This window comes from Raphanus sativus, unplaced genomic scaffold, assembly GCF_000801105.2.
Source record: "Raphanus sativus cultivar WK10039 unplaced genomic scaffold, ASM80110v3 Scaffold1540, whole genome shotgun sequence".
NCBI classification, from domain to species: Eukaryota; Viridiplantae; Streptophyta; class Magnoliopsida; order Brassicales; family Brassicaceae; genus Raphanus; species Raphanus sativus.
Genome location: NW_026616849.1, coordinates 1 through 21357, shown reverse-complemented (window position 1 = coordinate 21357; position 21357 = coordinate 1). Strand labels below are relative to the sequence as shown.

At 32.9% G+C, this 21357-nt stretch overlaps 1 protein-coding gene and 1 long non-coding RNA gene across 2 annotated transcripts; one reads left to right on the top strand and one right to left on the bottom strand.

Moving 5' to 3' along the window:
• Positions 1-1289: 1289 nt before the first annotated feature.
• On the bottom strand, positions 1290-5316 carry LOC108852304 (uncharacterized). Its single transcript, XM_018625805.2, has 11 exons — positions 4979-5316; positions 4164-4447; positions 3874-4068; positions 3359-3705; positions 2852-3143; positions 2601-2759; positions 2146-2511; positions 1991-2056; positions 1856-1904; positions 1606-1729; positions 1290-1492 (listed from the first exon to the last, which is right to left on the bottom strand). Exons 1-11 carry the CDS (start codon positions 5148-5150, stop codon positions 1414-1416), a joined length of 2133 nt encoding a protein of 710 aa, XP_018481307.2. The 5' UTR covers positions 5151-5316; the 3' UTR covers positions 1290-1413.
• A 1979-nt stretch (positions 5317-7295) lies between these two features.
• LOC108853289 (uncharacterized) lies at positions 7296-16873 on the top strand. The gene is made up of 8 exons (XR_008941243.1): positions 7296-7433; positions 7534-7675; positions 7829-7909; positions 8025-8103; positions 8330-8579; positions 14824-14943; positions 16226-16325; positions 16521-16873. It is a non-coding gene; the product is annotated as an uncharacterized LOC108853289 (long non-coding RNA).
• Positions 16874-21357: the final 4484 nt, after the last annotated feature.

Genomic DNA, 21357 nt, shown 5'->3' with positions numbered 1-21357 from the left:
AAAATATAACTTATAGATTACAAAATCACATTATATACAAGTATATAATTTCATCTAAGAAAATATAGATATAAAGAAAATTTTTATTACTTTAAAAGTATATTTTATGTTATTTAAAATAGTTTTAAATGGAATATTTATATTTTGTGAAATTTCCTTTTTTATTGAAATCATATAATATAAACATATATTTTCTTTTTAAATTTGTTTTTTAAACTTTATAAATGTTTCTTTTTTTATTATATATGTTATTTGGAAAAATTTAAAAGAAAACTAAATAAAAATTTCAATAATAGTATCTAAGTGTAAATTTTTAATTCATTAAGAGTATCAGCGTAATCAATCATTATGTAAGTTAATGCGAGCACAACATATATAAAACTCACTTGTCAAATAATACTATAGAGAATTGCCGCCGACGACCAATATGAAGATTACCATTTTACCAATAAGTAGATTTCGCTCTTTTGGATTTTGTAGGAACTCTATGGACAGAATAAGTAGATTTCGCTCTTTTGGATTTTGTAGGAACTCTATGGACAGAGAAAGAAACATTATCAAAACATCTCACTTTCGTTTCAGGTTGCAAGAGGTAAGTAAACTCTTCTTTTACTGCGTGTTATTAGGTCGGCTGTCAAATAGACTTTAGTATCATCTACTTGTTTAAATTTCATGTAATCCAATAATTTGTAAGTTTTATAAAATTTAAATTTAATAATTTAACTTCTAAAATTAAAAAAAAAATTCAAGAACTTCAAAAAGGTTCTGCCATTGGACCATGACAATTTTAATTACATTACAAGGAGTTCTAAACTTCACAAATTACAAAATTTACAATTAAACTGATCATTTCATGGGTAGTTCTGATCATTGGAGATCGCCTAAAAACCTTTAAAAAAACTATTAAACACTCGAAGAAGGGGATTGAATATTACTCATTTTTAACTATAGAAATAGGCAGTTAAAACTAGAATTTACAAACCAATACATAATAAAAATGGATAACCAAAGGGAAATGTTAAGAATTATGATTATCCAATTGTCCATTAACAGGACACTGTTTAGTCAACAATGTTATCATCATCTTAACACTTGTCTATAATTACTTAACCTTCTCTGGACTATAAATAGACGTGAGATCAAGCAGAAAAGGTGTACTGTAAATAACAAGAAAAGTCATTACCAGAGTTTCCTTCTCTTACCTTCGTTAGTTAATTTTCATATAAAGAAAAACACTATAGCATAAATTTTTATACTACTCCTCACCTTATAGTTACAACAACAGGGAATATTTTTAACATGGTCTTTCTCTTTATTAGCAAACGCATAAAATGTGTCTAGAAGGGATCAGGGCATAAACAAAACACCAAATAAAAGAAGATAAACTATTAAAGGCTTTCTTGCGAGTACTACTCACACAGAAACAGGAATCATGTCCAAAACTTTCATCATGAAAGTAAACGTAAATGCATCTTCCTGAAGCTTCTCAAATCTGCACCTCAGTATCAAAAAACATGGGTTAATCACATACCAAAAACCAACTTTAGTCCAGTACAAAAGGTTACGTATTTGTAATGTTGAGAGACAAATTGGCCACGTTCATACCTCCCAGATTTGGAGAAATGTCCAGCGCCAAGGTCACATTTGAACAAAAGCAAGTTGTTGTCAGTCTTCATTTCTCTCAGTTTCGCCACGAATTTGGCAGGTTCAGAGTACATCACCCTTGGATCTGTTTGTCACAAAACAGTTTAGAAACCATATCAACAAGTCATAATAAACTATCGACCAAGCCTGTTTTAACCGTACTCAGAAGCAAGTTTGAGTCCAAACTGTATAAAGACAAATTAGTGCGTACCATTTAACCCAGCGGTTACAAGAACATTTGGATAATTCTGCGCTGTAACCTGTTATATTGGAATAAATGCATCATCACAGAGACCTTCCTGTCAAGTATTGCAGATAATACCAAAAAGAGACAATATATACTCACATTGTCAACAGGGGAATACGATTTCATATAGAAGTAATATTCTTCCTTCCTAGGGTCACCCCACTCCTACAACGATGAAAACCAACCATAACACATGCAAGTAAGAAACTATGTTAATCCATGTTATAAGGCACTGAAGAAGCATCAAACCCCACCTCCCATTCTGATGTCGTAAGCGGAATAGTTGGGTCCAGAATTGTTGTCAAAGCGTCTACAAAAGGAACACCAGCGACAACCACCTTGAACAAGTCAGGCCTCATGTTAAGAACAGCACCCATCAGCAAGCCACCAGCACTTCTACCTTCAACACACAGTTTTTCCTTTGAACAGTACTTAAGTTCTATTAAAGACTCAGCACAAGCGATAAAATCAGTGAACGTGTTTTTCTTTTTCAACAGCTTCCCGTTTTCGTACCACTGTCTCCCCATCTCACCACCTCCACGAACATGTGCAATTACGTAGACAAAACCACGGTCTAACAAGGATAACCTTGATGTCTTGAAATACGGATCCACAGAATTCTGTAACGATAAAGAGTAATTTATAGATTAGCAAAATAAAAATAAATAAAAAAAGTGAAAGGACTATCAAAGCCTCAGCTAAAAAGTACCTCATATGAACCATATCCATACAGCAGACACGGATCAGACCCATCTAGCTTTGCAAGCTTTTTGTTATACACAATAGATATTGGAATTTGAGTTCCGTCAGCTGCACTGACCCATTTCCTTTCTGTAACATAGTTTGACGCATCAAAACCTCCCAATACCTGCAAATAATAATAATAAATATAAGGCAGCTTATATACGAAAAAACAGAAATTGTAAGTAAAAGCCAAAAATAAAAAAGTGGTTTACTTACTGTATCAATCTTCTTGATAACAGAAGTGCCACTATCCATGTCATAGTCATACACAGAAGGAGGTGTCTTCAACGAGCTGTAGCAGAACCTCAAAACACTGGAGGAAAATTCAGACTCTGTTGAGTTCACTTTATAGACCGGATCAACAAAGCTAACACTACGACCAGCTTGGAGACCGTTCAGAGGCTGTTCTTCAGCGGGAAGCCTATAAACCGTTATCTTCTGTAGTCCCTGTTCACGCTCGAATACTGCTAGATGATCTCTAAAGAGCTGAATTTCCTGAATCTTTACACTGTTTATATCGAAAATAGAGTATAATTATTATTACCTATATGAAACAAAGGAGACCTTAAATTTAAGTGAATAATGGAATAGTAAACCACAATTAGCAATTGGAAAAAAAAAATCCAACCATGCTACATATAAGCCAAAGAATATAAATGAGACTAATAATTAATTGCACTGGACACTGAGGGAGGTAAACAGATTCTAACAAGAAGGTTTTACCTTTCTCTATGTGGAATCAGAACTGTTGTCTTAAATGGGTCATCAACTGAGCAGGAGACCAGTTCTGAGTTGTAAAATTCAGTGCTCCTTCTCTGTATGAAAAAGTGGTTCCCTCGATGACTGACAGATGAATCAATGCCGTCCACACGAGGTGTCAGCACCCTGAGTCCATCCTCAGGCTTGGACACGTCAAGCGAGAAGACAAATCTTGTGGTTTTGCTTTCGGATGCAACAAATATATACTTATGGCTCTCAGAGGCGTGAAGATCAAGAGAAAACATATCATCCTTCTCGTGGTAAAGGCATACATCACTGCTTTGTTCTGTCCCCAACTTATGTAACCAAACCTGTCACAAAGAAAATACGAAAATGACAAATCCACAGAGATTGACTGCTGAACATAGTAACTGAAACCGTTGCATCATAATTATGATAAAACAGTACTTAAACTAATAGCAATAGTTGATTAATCAAAATTTAATTGCTATCTATGGTAAAAAGAGAAAAAAAAAAACCTTGTCAGGTCGCAGGATTTCATCCATAGTTACGTAGACCAAAGCATCATTACCAGCCCACTGAAGATAACAAGTTACTCCTTTTAGCGGTTGCCCTAATGGTGTCAGAGCCTCAGAGTCAATGACATGAACGGTATATATCTCATCACCTTTTGTGTCCTCTGCATACGCCACCAACTTATGATCAGGACTAACCTGTATGCAGAATCAAGAAATGAACGTATCAAGTTAAACAAAGAGAATGTTTGAAACGGAACTTCTGAGAGGGATAGCTAAAAGTTCTAACTAACCTTGAAGGTACCAATTCTGTAGTAGCCATGCTCTTGGGCCTTGACATTCTCATCCAATATGATATGCTCAGGAGGAGAATCAGGACCAGTAGGCATAGTATCATACACAGAAGGCTCAGCTTTGTTGTCAGTGATCAAACGCCTACAGTGCTGAACATATTCCTTTCCTTGAAGATTCTTCTTGTAATAGTAGTAAGGACCCTTACGTAGAGGTGCAGATATGTCATCTTCTTTGATCCTTCCTCTTAATTCAGCAAACAGCTGGTTCTCAAATTGTTTAGTCCCTGCAAAACAGCTTCCACAGTCAACACTAGCTAGGCATGAACATTAACCTAACCAAAAAAAATGAAACCGACTAAAATTCTCAAATACCAGAACGGTTTCTTTATAAACAGAAACGAATAGATCCCAAAAATCCAATATAAAATTTGTATATATGATTTAGCTATATCAAATTGAAAAATTACCATTTTCTATGAAAATAAATACCACATCTATAGAAAGTAGAGACTAATTACTAGGAAGCAAGTCCATGGATTAACTAATATGCAAATACACCGACGCTAATGTTAATGTTCAAGATACATAGACGTTCCAAGTTTTGTCTACTTACCACATAACCACAAAATCCAGGAGAAAATAATGTAATATTATATAAAAAATCAACTACTATTTGATATTTTGATCCGGATTATATGACTATTTGATATTTTAATCAATAATCTGATTCTCAAATTGTTTAGTCCCTGAAACAGCTTCCACAGGGAATACACGAACAGAGAGATTAAACCCTAATGACTAAGAAGCTCACTCACCAGACATGACGGTATCAGTGTATTCGTTTTCTTCACGTAGGTAAGAAAGCATGTCGGGGTTGCAACGAGAGTCGTCACGGAGCCAGTAGTAATTATCAACCCTAACGTCACCGAACATCTGCATCACATGCTCCACCTTCTTCGCCACGGGAGGTGATCTCGACTCCGCCATGTCTCACACGCTACGAGGATGAAGCTCCGATTTTCAGAGTGTGACGTGGGAGGAAGAGAGAGGAGCGGAGAAAGTGGGGTGGAGTCAAAGGAAACGTGGTGAGTTATATAGTGAGCGCAAAGACGCGCGGCGAGTTATTGGTAGATATGCCCCAAATACGGTTGCACTAGATTCTAGAATTCTAATCATTTCATTATTTTGAACAAAAAACAAAAGACGACTTGTTAGTAGATATACTCGAATACGGTTACACTAGATTCTAGAATGTGAATCAATCCTTTCTTTATTTTGAACAAAACCAAACAATTCGAAAACAATGGCTGTTAGTTAGGATTTCGAACTTGATCCTATCTGAATCTAATTTTTCTTCTAATCGGTAAATATTTTGTCGTTAAGATATGGTTTTAGAATTTGGTTGTAGATATTTTAGGTGTGGATTGTTTTCTTATTTCTAGATTTTCTGGTTTTTATTTTTTGATTTTGCAGTATATTAAGTTTTTTTTTAAAAAAAAACATAATTGGTTGGTTTAGAATTTAGTTTCTAAATTTTGGTTTTTGATTATAAAATTAATATAAAAAGATGTTATTAATAATAAAAATATTTATCCTGAAAAAATAATAAAATACTATCATTGAAACAAAAAAAACTTATTTAATAAAACTATTTTAAATAAAAACTGCAATAAAAATAATTTATCTCGAATTAAAAATGCAGAAATTTGATGTTGAATTTATTTTATATAATGTGTATGAGTTTAATCTGAATCCGAGTCTTCAGTTGATACATTATCATTGTATATTTCGAATCAAAATCAACATCTCTTAAAATTGATAACCTTATAAAATTATGTAGTGTTATTGTTAATGCAATAGCCCTTCTTTTAATATGTATACTAGATTTTGATCCGCTTTTAAAGGGTGGGTTTATTTCAAATCAAAATCAATCATATATGTGTGTTTAATGTGAATTTTGTTTAATATAATTTGTGCTAATTATGTTACATATGTCAAATTGCATAACTATGCATATGTGAAATATACACATCTAATGTTTTGCACATGTATATACAACATAATTAGTAAATTTGCTAAGTAAAGAATATATTGTTGACAAAAAAAGATAAGTAAAGAATATACACGTTATAAAATAGTTTTGAATTTACCAATACGTAAGCATGAATAAAATCGAATGTAGGAGATACATAAGGAGTTTAATAACAAAGAAATTGAAAAACCCCTAAAAATAAAACATTAGTTCAAATAAAAAGAGCATTATAAGCATCTTCAAAGGTATGATACAAAACTCCATTAACAATTTGTAAATCTGTGTACCTGGTCGATTTTTGTTCTTGTTTAAAAGAAAATGCAGATAAAACAATTCGCTTGTATTGGAGTTATTTTCATGCTTACTAATTGTTTTCTCTTTGTTCTTACTATTAATTTCCATCCAATCTTGATATTGCGAAGTTTGATTTGCCATCTTTGTTGAGACATACCTAAAATTATCATTTTCATGTGTAGCTTCTTTGTCACTTTTTCATATTTTTCTCTCCATCTATAACAAATATGATTAAAGAAAATTTGAAAACCTGACATTTGAATACCAATCTTCATTGAAGAAAAAAATTATAACTTTCTCATTAACAATTAGAAAATCTGACATTTGAATACTGGTAGTTGTTGATGATTGAAGACAAATGAATATAATAGATTTTAAATGTTAAAGTATAATGTGATTTTAGAATACTCGAAAGAGAGTAGATTAATTTATAGAAGATGAAGAAAATAGGTAAAAATTTAGAAAAAGGTAGCTTAAAACTTGAATGAGAAAAATTAGGAAATTATTAGTTTATATTTAGACTCCAGAAAAAAAGGAGATATCAAAAGAAAAATTCAAAACCAACTATTTTCTATAATAATCTGTCGATAAATATTTATACATGTAATTATATGTTTTCTATTAAGTTATAATGATTTGATTTTATATTAAGATGATTTATAATGGGTTTGTAAATTTTGGTTCAATATTTTCTGTAAAAACCCAGATTAAACCCATGTAAATATAACATACCCAAGGCCCAATTTGAAACGAGCACAAACACGTTACATAGAAAATCAATCTTTTACAAAGATTCAGCTGAAAAAAAATTGTCGTTCTCTCTCCCTCTCTCTATTACCACCGACGATCTTGTCTCTTTATTCATCAATTTGTAATAAGTAAAAAAATTAAACATATTCCGACCACCGACAATCTTGTCTCTTTATTCTCAGATCTCGTTTCAGGTACATGTAATTTTTTATAATAGATTCATCATCAGAGTTATATTTTGTTTCATGTAATCTTATTATGTGATGAATCCTTTGTTTCTTCTGATGATCTTAGTGAAGCTGATTTTAATCGACAAAACCAAAGTGTTAATCTTTCCTCCATTGAAAACGAAGATGTACTCACTCAACTCGTATTTGTGTATATATCATCACCAAGCGATTTAACTCCTACATCTGAAAAGCCTCTATTCTGACATGTAAGAAATAAATTAAAAAAATAAATTAAAGATTAATTTTTTATATACTCTGATTCGGAAAAGCTATTTATGGAATCTTAAGGATGAGTATATTTTTATGTGATAAAAAAAGCTGTGAAAGACTGATACTTTTTTCACTGAAACGCGTTGAAGATTGTGGTAGCAGACATGAGTGGCTCTATTCGATTGAAACCAGAGAAGTTGAAATCTACTTGGCTCCTGTCAAGATCCGAGGTAATTTGTTCCTTGCTAGATATACAACTTGTTAATTTTTTTAATTATTGAAATTTAATGATATTTGTCTTCCACGAAATGAATCATGACAACAGTTTTTTTTAAATATATGAAGTATTTTCTCAGGTTCTGACAGTAATCAGCTAGAATCCATTCTTATCTGGAGACCAGATGCTACAAATCTACAGGATCTGGTAAGAATCCGGACATGGCTTTTTCTTAAATGTGAACCAATAACCATTCCCTTGATGTCGCATGCATTTTTTGTTTTGAGATTAAATTTTGTATTACTTGTAGGATTTCATTATAATTAATATCATGTTAGAGTAGCCAATGACTGAAACAATTAAAGATAAAATCATCTAAATAGTCTTTGTTGCAATGTTGTAATCTAATTGAACTCTTGTATTTGTTCTGCAGAACTTAATGACAAAAAGGAGCAACTGAAGAGAAATAAAAAGATCTGCATTAGAAAGATAAGTAATATAAATGATAGTACTGAATACAGTTCAGAAACAACTTTGACAAGTTCTTATTGAATGATTTTTTTTGTTCTGTAGGCACTTGTTATTATATGATAAGAAGAAAGATGAAAAACAGAAACCAAACAAAGGATAACAGACCCACTTCGAAGTACAATCAGAAATAACATTAACCATTGGAATAACATGTAAGTCACTAAACAAAACTTCTAGAGTTTAGAAATTAGGAATGGAACAGAAGCTTAGTTCCCAGGACTGTAATAGCACATGATTAGTTAGAAATGGAAGTGGAATATTGTTTGCTGGTTTGTTATCTTCCTTGTTGTATGTTGAATGTTGTTTACTTGATTGTCTACTGTGTGCTTGTATTTAGGTTAATAAAGACAATGTCGTTTGCTTGCACGTTTGTGTAATTCATTTGCTTGAATGAATTAATTAGAGAGACAAAGTAGAACTTCCAACGATTGCAAATTAACTACATTGTTTGAAAATAAGTGAAATAATTTCAAATCTCTAAAAAACACAGCAAACTAAACAATTAAATTAGAGATTCTGAAAGATCTCTTTGAAAACAACATTCTTTGTCTCACGCTTAGGCTTTCCTTGATCATTAACAACCAAAATCTTCAATCCCTTCTTTGATGTAACTCTGGAAACAGCCACATATAGTTGTGCATGAGAGAAGACAACTCTTGGTAGATACAAACCAACATGAGATAGCGGTTGACCTTGACTCTTGTTAATGGTAATTGCAAAAGCCACTGCAATAGGCAGTTGCCTCCTCCTCATCTTGAAAGGCAATTTCTTATCAGAATGTGTAATAGAAAGTTTAGGAATGTCCACAGTTTTTCCCACCTATTCTCCTGTGATGACTTTCGCCTTTACCATTAAATCATCCATCTCTGTAATCTGAAGTCTGGTGCTATTCATCAAGCCGTTTGTATGGTCGATATTTTGTAGCAACATCACCGGACATCCGACTTTCAAGCGAATACTTTGATTAGGCAGACCAGAAACCTTGATGGTGTTTAAGAAATCGGGAGTTAGAGCCTGGTCATTACGCGAAAATCTATCAGAAGCATCAATTGAGTCATAGCTTAAGTAAATTCTTTCTTCTCCTGCATGTTACAAACCCCAAAAATTAAATACTATTCAAAACGATTTCAATAGCCAAAAAATAACTTGTCCATATTAATAGTATAACCCTGTAGTTTATCCAACATGTGCTGGTTAATCCTATTGACATCTTCATTGGTGGGACATAGAATTGCTCTTTCTTGGAAAAACTTAGGCTCTCTATTCTGTTGTAAGGAAACAACATCCCCATACACTACTTTGCTAATTGATTCAATTGGATCATCTGCATCAGTAATAAGAAACTCCTCTGAGATACCGATTACAACTTCTCCATCATTATCTCCTCCTAGCTTTCCATCTCCAACATCTAGAATCCACTCTGAAAATTCCTTTAATTCCTTAGCTTCCTCAGCATAAATATTTTCAGACAACCTCTGGCGCAGATAAAGTACCAAACATCAGAATGATAACAAAGGTGTGACGCAAATGTGCAGTTGTTTCAGTGAAACTCATCCGCGAAATGTTATCAATGAAGTCTTTGTCGTCCATTAAGCCTTGCAAAACACGCCGCCTTAAATGAAGGATACTCAACATTGTTACAGGTTCGAACCTCCTCAAAATTCCTTGAACACGCAAATAGAAAGCTTCTTCAATCTTTCTTGGGGCATAATTGATCCTACCAATACTGAATCCCCTATGTCTGTCATGAACTTCCTTTCCTTCTTATTCCAAGTGAACATTGTTGGAATTTCTGCTAAAGTTAGTCTTCTAGCAACAGCACTAACCTTGTCCAGTTCAAACCAACCAGTGAACATAGTATTTTCAATAAGCTCGCGATTGGTGACTGTTTCATAAGTGTCATCATCTTTGAAAATAATAATCTGCTTCCCTGGTAAGTGAAACTGCATTCGCTCAAAGGGTACTGACCGATAGTGAATAGAGAAACTTAAAGTCTTCCATGCCTTTTCACAAGTAGAAACATATTTAAGAAAATGATAATCGAAATTAGTGAAATAAAACTGATCTTGTTGAGGTTATAAAATAAAGCTGAAAAAGATGAAAATGAATTTTACCTGCAATTGAAAAAAAAATATCTCATTTTTTTTTCAACTTCAGTAGTTCCATCTTTCACGACCCTTTTGTTTTCCTCTTCTTTTTTTTGATGGCTCAACAGCAACAGTGCAACGATCCTGACTTTTGTTTATATACTTGAATAAGTATTTAATAGAACCAGTCTGATTACACCATTCCACATTAATGAGCTCGATAACGAACATATAATTTCTTGTTATATGGTATTACATATATGTTGTCGCATTTGAAGCAATTTTTCTCAACAAAGCAACCAGGCTGTTCACGCCTTCTATAAACAGGAAATCCTTCTCTGTTCACAGAAGTTTCCTCCACAAAATCTTTAGGATAGAGCTTTGAACATTTACCATTTTCCATGCATGGCGAGTTCATGTTAACTGCCCCACAAGGACCATGAATCATCATATCCTTTACCACTTCAAACAACTCTGGTTCATTGTCTTTATCTGGTATTTCTGCTGAGATGATCCTGTCAATGTCCTCCGGTTTAGGAAGTTTAGATTTGGAATGCATGAACAGCAGAATATGAGCATGTGGCAGACCACATTTCTGAAATTCAACCTTGTACATTGCTGCATTATAAACAGAGAACGACATTAGTAACCACAGTTTATACCATAATATATCAGACAAAAATTAAAACAAAAAACTCACATGCGACAACCCTTCCAAGTAGATGTTTTCGGTTAAATCGATCATAAGCCTATCAAGTTTAATCTTAAAAACTCTGCATAGGATGTCTGGTCTGTCGTCAGGACTGAGCTTGCGTGGTTGAACATACCTCGTGATTTCAGTCCATTTAGAGTTGCATGTGAAAGTTATAAACAGATCGGGAAATCCATAATATTTGCATATCGCCATTGCATCCAGATACAGATTCTTCATGTATCTTGGCCTTCCAACGAACGTGGCTGGTAGCAAAAAGCGGCTCCCTTGCTCAGACATATATGTATTCCCATTGTTTTCAGACTACTGAATAGAATCAAAGCTGTCTGATCTAAGGTTTTTCTGGTTCATCCTCAAATAGCTCAACCGATTTGCTTCAATGGTTATATAAGCATCGACCAAAAACTGTTGGAATAGCCTTTTAGAGTGCAGATGTGTATGAGATTCCCCATCCCTTTCCAAAATTCGATATGCATATCACTGTCTCAAAGAGATATTTTTCCTCTTCAGTTTAGCTGAAGCATTGTAACTCCTTTTTGTATCCCAAGTCTAAACCCATCTTCGCCATATGCAAATATAAGAGGATATTGGAGTGCTAGGTAGGAAGGATGTATTTTGCTTATCCGTTTAAACCATCATGTATGCTTCTCTTCCGGAACAATGTCTCTTTTATCCATTTCCAAAATGAAATCACCAGGAATTAATGCAGCAACTTCAGATGCAGTAGGAGTATCATATGTCCTTCCATATTTTTCTCGACTGCTAACAATCCTCATATAAAACTTAGTCTCAGCATTAGTATTGAACCGCTCTCGTGCTGAACGGAACTGATGAACATAAGGATTTACTTAGTTTAGCATCTCAACTATCATCTCAATGACTTTCTTTCTCAGTCTCTCTTTTTAGCCTTATTAGACTTTTTCTTGTATTTCCTGCATCACAAAATAGAAGTTCAACAGTTTTAGAATCATTAGATCAATAAAAATAAATCCTTAGTAAATCAGAAAATACCCTATAATAGAAGCTCGTTTTTCAATTTCGGTTTATGTGTCAACAATATAGAGTTGAGAAAACTTGGGTTCTTCTCCAGCTGGTGGCTTTAAACTACCCATTAAATGATAGTTTTATCCTTGAAGTTGAAACATCTTTGGTTCACGTCCTTGAGGGACACATCTATCCACTTTACCCCCAAGAGATGTAAAAGAAAAGACCATATTAAGCTGCCTTATATTTTATCGGAAATAGTTGCTGAACTCATCATCACCATGTAGCAATCTTTTCAAGATCTCTGGTGATTCCTTAAGTAATGGCAACTGAACTTGACCTTGTCCACAACACAAAGAAAGTTTTGGTTTCTTGGACTTCTTTTTCTTTTCAATATGTACACCAAACCACATTTTCCCACCACAGTAGTCACATTTGTGAGTAGGATCACCCTCATCTATGTACTTTGTAACAAATTCATAAACTCAGATGATCAGAAACTTTAAAAGGTTTTATTATTTTACAAATTTCGGCAAAAAATTCAAATATATCTGTAGTCTTTAGTGTAGGCATTGAAGGTGTAGTAGATGAGGATGGACCACCTTGGAACATGTTTCTAAATATATCAGCCATTGTCAAAATCCTCTCTCTTTTTTCATCTGGTATAGGACTTGGAATCGGTGGTAGTCCTTCAATGTTATCATATGTTTGTTCATATGAATCACCATCTTCACTACTAACATCATAGCTCTGATCACTGTAGTAACTATGATCACTATAATCTTCACCCTCCTCTGAAAAAGGTTAATTAAATTTAGACACATGAATTAATAGAATAGGTAAGGATAATATAATTATACATACCAGAGAAATTGTGGATAACAGATGATTGAAAGTCATCTTCTTCTTCTGATTCTTTGTGTTGAGAAGTGTACCACTCCATTGCATTAGGTTGCTTGACGATGTCTGACTTGGAGAAGGCTGGTAAAAGATCCCTAGTTTGAATGTTATAATCACCACCTCACCATCGCAAAAATATATAAAACAATGTTAGTTGTTAAATTTACAATTTTACATAGTTCACAAATATTTTTAAAAATCCAGCCAGTTACCAGTAGCTCGAAATCCCTTAGAACACTGAGGCTGCTTTCCTTTAACTTAGTCTGTAGGTGAAAAAAACATAATATACAGATTATATTAATAATTTCGATTCACTGACTAATCAATCACGAAAACAGTATTATATTGATCATAATAATGGGTAAAGAAAAAGCACCATAGTATGGATTTGCTGAACTGAAAGCAGTCGATGGATGAATAAAATCATGGGTAATCCCAGAACTTGTTAGTGTTGAATTTAGATTCGTAACATCTCTCAACACTGATGTAAAGCCAATATCAGTTATTGTTTGATCAGACGATTTAGAATTCGATGGAGAAAGAAATATAGGTTGATGATTTGTTTTTCTCTTCTTTGCATTCTCATCATTGTTATTCATGTTTGGTTGTGTAGGTAACTGTGTGTAGAGAAGTTAGTTTCCATGGGTTGGATATTGGAAACCATCGTTGTTCTGTGTGTGTAGAGAAGTTAGTTTTCTATGGGTGTGGAGAAGTTAGTTTTAATGATGTCGTTTATGATTGGATAATAAATAAACTATAAGTTGTTTTAGTTTCCTACATATCAGTTGATAATTAGTATGAAAGTATGTGGATATTAATAATTATATGACAATTTCGTGTAGATTGAAACAATTCAATGTTTAAAAAAATTATCTTCCTAAAACCATTTATATAAGTTAAGTGCCTATTATAAATCAACAGTTTAAATTCAGGTAGATTGAAACAAAGTATGATTAATGTAATGTGAGCAGGTTTCTTTTAATAATAATCATAAATCATAAGCACTTAATTGAAAGTAAAACTAACATTAGGGAACGACACTAGTCTTAATTGCAAATCAAAGTTGAAATAACAGAAACAATTGTGCAAATAAGCACTTAACTGATAATAAAACTAACATAAAAAAACAACAAAACCAACATAGAACACGTAGTTAGCCACTTTTTTGGTGTTTGACTTCTCTTTGCTGGTCTTTTCTTTCTTCACAAATACTATGGGGCACAGCTTCTTTGTTGTAGAACTTATGTCAGACTCACCTTCATTGGATTCTTTGCGTTTAGATGATGGGGTTACCACAGTGCCGTCCACTGCTTGACTTTCCATTAGTAAAATCAAACCCTGTAGAAAACATTTAATCATCAATTTGCTGCAGTCATATATATTAAGCTAATCATTTACAAATATAAAAATACTAAACCATACATGTGAAGAACTTAAATTATTAGTTCCTACGTCAGACCAGGTCAATGATTGACTGGTGCTAGCAGCAGTGAGTAGCATACTCAGATCTTTCCACATCTTACCAACTTTATACATCCCACCCTTGCTACTAACATAGGCACTCTCAATGTAAACTCCAAACATGAAAGTCTTTCCAATCAAAGAAGTAATAGCCTCAGGAAAAGACTCAACATCTTTTAGCTGTAATATTCAATATATGTTAAAGATACAAATATGTTCTATTACTATAATAATGAATCCATGTTTTTGCAGGCATAGTGTTCATCAACGAAGTCAAGGAAAAAAAAGAAGCACCTCTTCTAAAGAACCGTTGAGCAAGTGGGAAGCAGATTCAGGAGCAACTCTGCTTGCAATCCAATCAAGTAGCATTAGGTAAGCTTCTCCAGAACCATATTTCACCATGACATGAATCCTGAACCTGTTATACATATTTAAAATTAGTATCTTAGGAAATTTTCATTGTCTGATAGCAACATAAAGCAACTAATAAATAACTTACTTAGGTAAGACTTGTGTGACCTTATCATCGCACTTTTCACACCACCACAGATGAGTTACAACCTCATTTCCTGCCACAATTTTAACTATTCTTGAGATCTTGGAGACCTTTTTGTGGCAAACTTTGCATCCAAAATAGTATCAACCCCAATCCTTGTCAATAGCATAGATTGTAGCAATGATTCTGCATTGCTCAATCTAGATTGAAAAACAAAAAAGTTAGTCTTTTAACAATGGATACTGTAAGAATATATAACTCAAACCTCAGTTGATTGACGTAGCTCTGCTATGTCTCTAGTTGGGTATTGCATCCAAGGGTCGCATCTAATCTCCCTCTCAAGTTTATCTTGATCGGATTCAACCAATGTCAAAGCATTGGATTCAACATCCTCTTAAATGCGAACCAACTTAGTTTTTTTAATTAATAGAACAATCCTATATAAATTATATAAAAATCAGAATACCTTTTGAAAAAACCTTCAGTCTCCATTATTGGCGGATTGAAAAAGACTTGAGAAGCATCATATAAGTTTGAAATTTGAATCTCATCTGAAATTAACAATTGTAACATAAATGTGAGTAACAACAAAATTGTATAAATATAGAATGTTATGTTATGATAATGGATAATAAGATTACTTCTATAGGTGCCAATTTTCACAAAACGTAAGAGGCATATAACAAATCTTCACCAGCTGTGTCACAGTTAGCTTTACTGTTTTCAACAAACTTTTCCCACAGGCAGCAAGTAATCCTACGGCCACTATAAAAAACATATGTCAAACTATTAATTATAGTGATAAAATAAAAAATATTAACAGTTTAACTTATACAAGATCTGTCAAACTGAAATCAATTTTCTTTCTTAGTTATCCCGAGCACTGAACTGTCTGTAGAGCTCCCAAATCAGACACTTCTCCAATAACATATGCAAGTTGAAAAAAATAAAGATAAAACCATAAAGTTCAGGTTGAAAATAAAAATATAACATGAAAATTTAACGCTACAGATATACCAATTAAGATGTTTGTATCTTCCACTCCATTCTCAATAGTTTGGAAATCCACCAAACTCAAAAACATGCTGTCGTTTTTGATTGCTGATGGAGTGATATCAGTGGCATAAATGAAATTGATCTTGTATTGGTGATTGGTAGGTCTGAAGGAAACACTAGGGTTAGTGATGAAGAAATTTTCGATGTTTCTCCACATTCCAACAGAAAGCACATTTGGATGTTTCCTTGTCAACTTATCAAGGTAAGTCTTCTTACAGGAGGCATTAATTTTTGTTCTCTTAATAATAAGCAAAGCCATACAATTTCAGATAGTAATTTAGTATAATATCAAGAGAAAAAAATAGTAGATAGGTTTGATAAGATGTGAGACTTACATGTGCATCAGACAAAACGATTTTTAATGATTCTCCTGAAAAGTTTTGTGTATTGCTTCCAGGTATGGAGAACCTTAACTTGTACACAAAAATCTGTCATGAATGGTTTGAGGTTGGCCAAACCAGTGAATTCCATGATCAGAGGTATTTGTGTAGCGATAAATTTTGTGACTTTTGATTTTAGGAAGTGTGATAAGAATATCGGCTGTAGAAAAGATTTATATAACCACAGGCTGTTGATGGAAACGACATAATTTAGTTAAGATAAAATCAAAAAAAAAAATTGTAACCATATAGGAGTTGTGCATATATTTCGGGATAGTGGGTTATGAAAAATCGAAATGCAAATCAGAATAGATTATTTGATTACTCAAATTTGAAATAAAAATTAGTAGCATAGATTTGGTGTTGTGGAAAATAGTAGTTATTATATTTGTGGTGCTTAAAAATAGGAGATTAGTGGTTATGGTAGTGCTTTGTTATTTAAATATGACTTATTTAAAATAATTGCTATTTTCATAGTCCTTAAAAGTAGGTTATTTAAATTGTTTTGTTATTTAAACTGATGAAACTGTTTTTTTTAAATGCCATGTAAGTTGGTTATATAAGCAGTATTCGAATATAATTGGTTCCTTTTGGTTAGTCCTAAGAAATAGGAATTTGGTGGTTACATAATGCTCATATAGCTTCCGTTTTAGTAATTTTAATTTTCTGATCAATGTAATATAATAACAACAGTAGTTACATAAATTACAAACGTTTAATAAGTTTTTCATTTTCTGATCAATGTAATCATCCACACCAGTCCCCTAAATCCGGGTTCGAGTAGCTCCCATCGGTTTTTCATTTTATTTTGTTTTATTTTCATTAATGGCATAAACGTAAGTTTTGGTATCTTCTTCCCCAGTTTAATAAGGTTTCAACGAAAAGAGTTCTACCAGTCTCCATTGCTTTTCTTATAAAATCCATTGATTGTTATGTGTTTTCGTTGATTTCTGTGCTTAAATCTTGCGGCTTTGACTCATAGTACCGGATTTTAACTTCTAAAAACCAATAAAAACAAAAATTGATGAGATCGATTTAGAGAAACAGCCATGGTTGATTTTCTGGGTTTTATTTGTTACATCTCATTTGGTTGTAAGTAATTTTGTATCTCTTATATGGTTTATACATCTGTATTTGCAGTTGATTGATCAACGTTTAAAAACTGAAAAAGGTTGTTGCAAAATCCATTTAGAGTCTGAGAAATTATATGTTTTTGACGTAAAGAAAGATAGAGAAGCAACAGCTTGTATGAACTGATATGCAGAAAGAAAGAAAAACTAAATATATTATTGAAATATTAAACTGTTTTGTTGTTTAGATGTCGTAATATATAAATTTAGATTATAGGTTAAGTAGTTATATTAATATGCTGTATATAAGCAGTTAAACATTGCTTCCGTGATTTTTTTTTAAATTAGACTCAACTAATATCAGTTGGTCATGCTTCAATTTTAATAGTATTGATTGTATCTCGGTTTTTTTACTAAAACTCGCTATTTTCCATTCCACACACTAAAATTCTTTTTAATAATCAAATCGTTTTCAAACTTGTTATCTTGGCTTGTTCATAATTTTTTGTTAGTTCATGTAGGTTTCATTTGTTACGAAGTCATATGAAATCTTTGTTGTTCCTTGTTTACATGCTGAAGATGAACTACATGAAGTTTTTCCATAGACATGTTTGGAACTATGATTGTATGAAGTGTTTTCTTTTGGTTGCTCGCAGATCCATCGGAATTATTTTCTAGATTCATAGTTGTATTCATTTTTCGTAACCGTCTCAAAATCGGTATTCTTATCCACTCCGGAACTTGGATAATAACCATCCTCGGTCTAAACTTGTTTGTTTCAGAAATTAGATCTAATTCGTCGATATCAGTGAAGGATGTGCCAGGAGCTAGGGGTGGGGATTTTGCCCGATACCTGAACCCGGATTCGAACTCGATCCGAAAAACCCAAACCAAAATTCGAACTGAAATAGCAAAATACCCGAACAGGTATTGATTTAGGAGAGATTGGATATCTAAACCCGAACGGGTAGTATCCGAACCCGAACGGGTAATATCTGAACCCGAATGGATATCCAAAGATAACTAAACATATGTATACCTACCCTTAAATTTCTAGTTTACATCTTTCATTCTATTTAAAATATTTATATTGATGTTACACATACTTAGAGATCATATAAAATACATATAATTATGGAGAAAATGATTTGACATTCACTTACAATGTATGTCAAGCTTTTTGTTTCATGTATTAACGAAAGTTACATCCAAATTCTTAAAACAATAGCCAAATTTCTATATATTTTTGAAATGTTACCTCATAATCTATTAATCATTCAATCTATTAAAAATAAAAATAAAATCAGTTAATCGAAAGCTAAGCTTTTAAATATTAAAAACTTAAAAAATAAATATTTTTTGTTTCAAAATATAAATATCCGAACTCGACCCGAAATAATCAAACCCGAACCATAAATAACCGAACCCGACCCGGAGTACTGAAATACATGTACGGGTTCTATGCCCATATACCGAAATACCCGAAAATCCGAAATATCCGGTCCGAACCGAATGGGTAACCAAACGCCCACTCCTAGCTGTATCTTTCATTTCAAACCACGGGTCACTGCTCTCAACTACGGAAAGTAAGATTTCTCTCGATTTTAGGAAATTTGGTGATGATGATCAATAGGGCTGGGTGCAAGGCGAGTACTTGTTATTTTGCGTGTACTTGAGACTTGACTTGCCTTGTACGAGTAATAAAATTTTTGACTTGTACTTGACTTGTTAAAAACGAGTACTTGTTATTCCGAGTATTTGATCAAAAATGAATTACTTGCAAGTTACTTGCTTTGCTCTATTACTTACTATTTATGAGTATTTATGAACTATTTACGAGTTTTCGGAATATTTAAGAACTACTTACTAAATAATACTCTACTAGAAATAGACATGAAAGTTTGTTTTGCCTATTCTACTTAAAATAACATGTGAATTACTTTAAACGAAATATTTGTTTATATTATAGAGAAGATAAATAAAAATGTCTTCTTTAAACAAGTAACTAGTAAAAACAAGTCATATAACTAAATTTTTCCTTACTTGACTAGATGACGTCGAGTAGGGGTGGGCATTTTACCCGATATCTGAAGCCGAACCCGAACCCGATCCGAAAAACCCGAACCGAAATCCGAACCGAAATAACAAAATATCCGAGCGGGTATTGATTTAGGAGAGATTGGATATCCGAACCCGAACGGGTAATACCCAAACCCGAATGGATATCCGAAGATAACCGAACATATATATACTTACCCTTATATTTCTAGTTTACATCTTTCATTTTATTAAAATATTTATATTGATGTCACACATATTTTAAAATTATATACTATACAATATATTGATGTCACACATACTTTAAAATTATATAATATACATATAATTACGAAGAAAAATGATTTGATATTCACTTAAAATGAATATCAAGTTTTTTGTTTCATGTATTAACAAAAGTTACATCCAAATTCTAAAAAATAGTCAAATGAATATCTATTAATTTTTGAAATTTAACTCCAAATCTATTAATAATTCAATCTATTAAAAAAAATAAAAAGTCAGTTAATCGAAAACTAAATTTTTAAAAATAAGAACCTTAAAACATGAAAATTTTATTTTTTTCCTTCAAAATCTAAATATCTGAACCCGACCCAAAATAACCGAATCGAACTAAAAATACCCGAAAATCCGAAATACCCGACCCGAACCCGAACGGGTATCCGAACGCCCATCCCTAACGTCGAGTATTTAAAACTCAATACGGATAAGAAATAAATAACAAGTATAAGAAGAGTAATAAGTATTTATGTCCAATCCTAAATGCAAGTAAATGAAAAGACAAATATGAACAAGTTATTAATAGATAATGTAACAAATAGCAAGTAATGGAGCAAGTAACGGGGCATAACGAATCAAGTACTAAAAATAATAATGATACTTGATACTTACCTTGGACAAGTAATGAAAATTTTCGACTTGCTGCTTGCCTGACAACACCGAGTACTTGAATTTTTAAGACGGGTACGAATCAAGTAACGAGTTAAGACGAGTAACGAGTAATGATGCCCAGCCCTCGATCAATGGATTAATACTAATCATTTTATAGGTGGAATTCACTGATTAGAAGATGAATAAGATTCATTTTATTCGAGATTGTGGTCATAGTGGAGCGTAAGAGTTTGGGTTAATGATGTCGAATTAATGTGACTTGTAACATTTCAGAGGTAGGTGAAGCATTGAGACTAATACTTCATGAACAGTCCGACAGGAAGGTTACTGACCCATAGACAATTTCAGAACCGCCATTGATGGTAGATAGAAACGGAGGTAGATTCGATGAACCCTAAAATTGTTAGACATGAATTGGACCGAGAAATCAGTAACTATCTGTATCAGTATTTTTATCGAAGCCAATAGAAGCCCACACCAGAGAAAATGAAATTCATGCCTTGAACACGTGTAGATCTGTCAAATGGTCCGTCCATAGCGCAGTTGGATTGTCCAATTGGACCATTTCAGTTATGGGCAATATTGGGTGATATATATTGGACAATAGTCCAAAAAATGTCCAAGACCAATAGAGACTATATCCAATGGGACCATGTCCAATGGGCATGCCCATGGCCACCCATTATTATTTATCAACTTTTTTTTTAATTTTGAAAATACATTTTTTCTTCAAAATTACAAAATTACGTTTTTCCGCCAAAACGAAAAAATCACGTTTTCCCGCTAAAATAAATAAAAAAATAACATTTTTTCGTCAAAACCGAGAAATCATATT

Bases quoted from the DNA above. Each gene is read 5' to 3' on its own strand.
- LOC108852304 (XM_018625805.2), bottom strand. From the start codon at position 5,150: ATGGCGGAGTCGAGATCACCTCCCGTGGCGAAGAAGGTGGAGCATGTG. The intron at 2,760-2,851 runs GTAAGTAAACCA...TATTATTTGCAG, and splicing joins TTATCAAGAAGATTGATACA to GTATTGGGAGGTTTTGATGC. The intron at 1,905-1,990 runs GTGAGTATATAT...CCAATATAACAG, and splicing joins CGTATTCCCCTGTTGACAAT to GTTACAGCGCAGAATTATCC.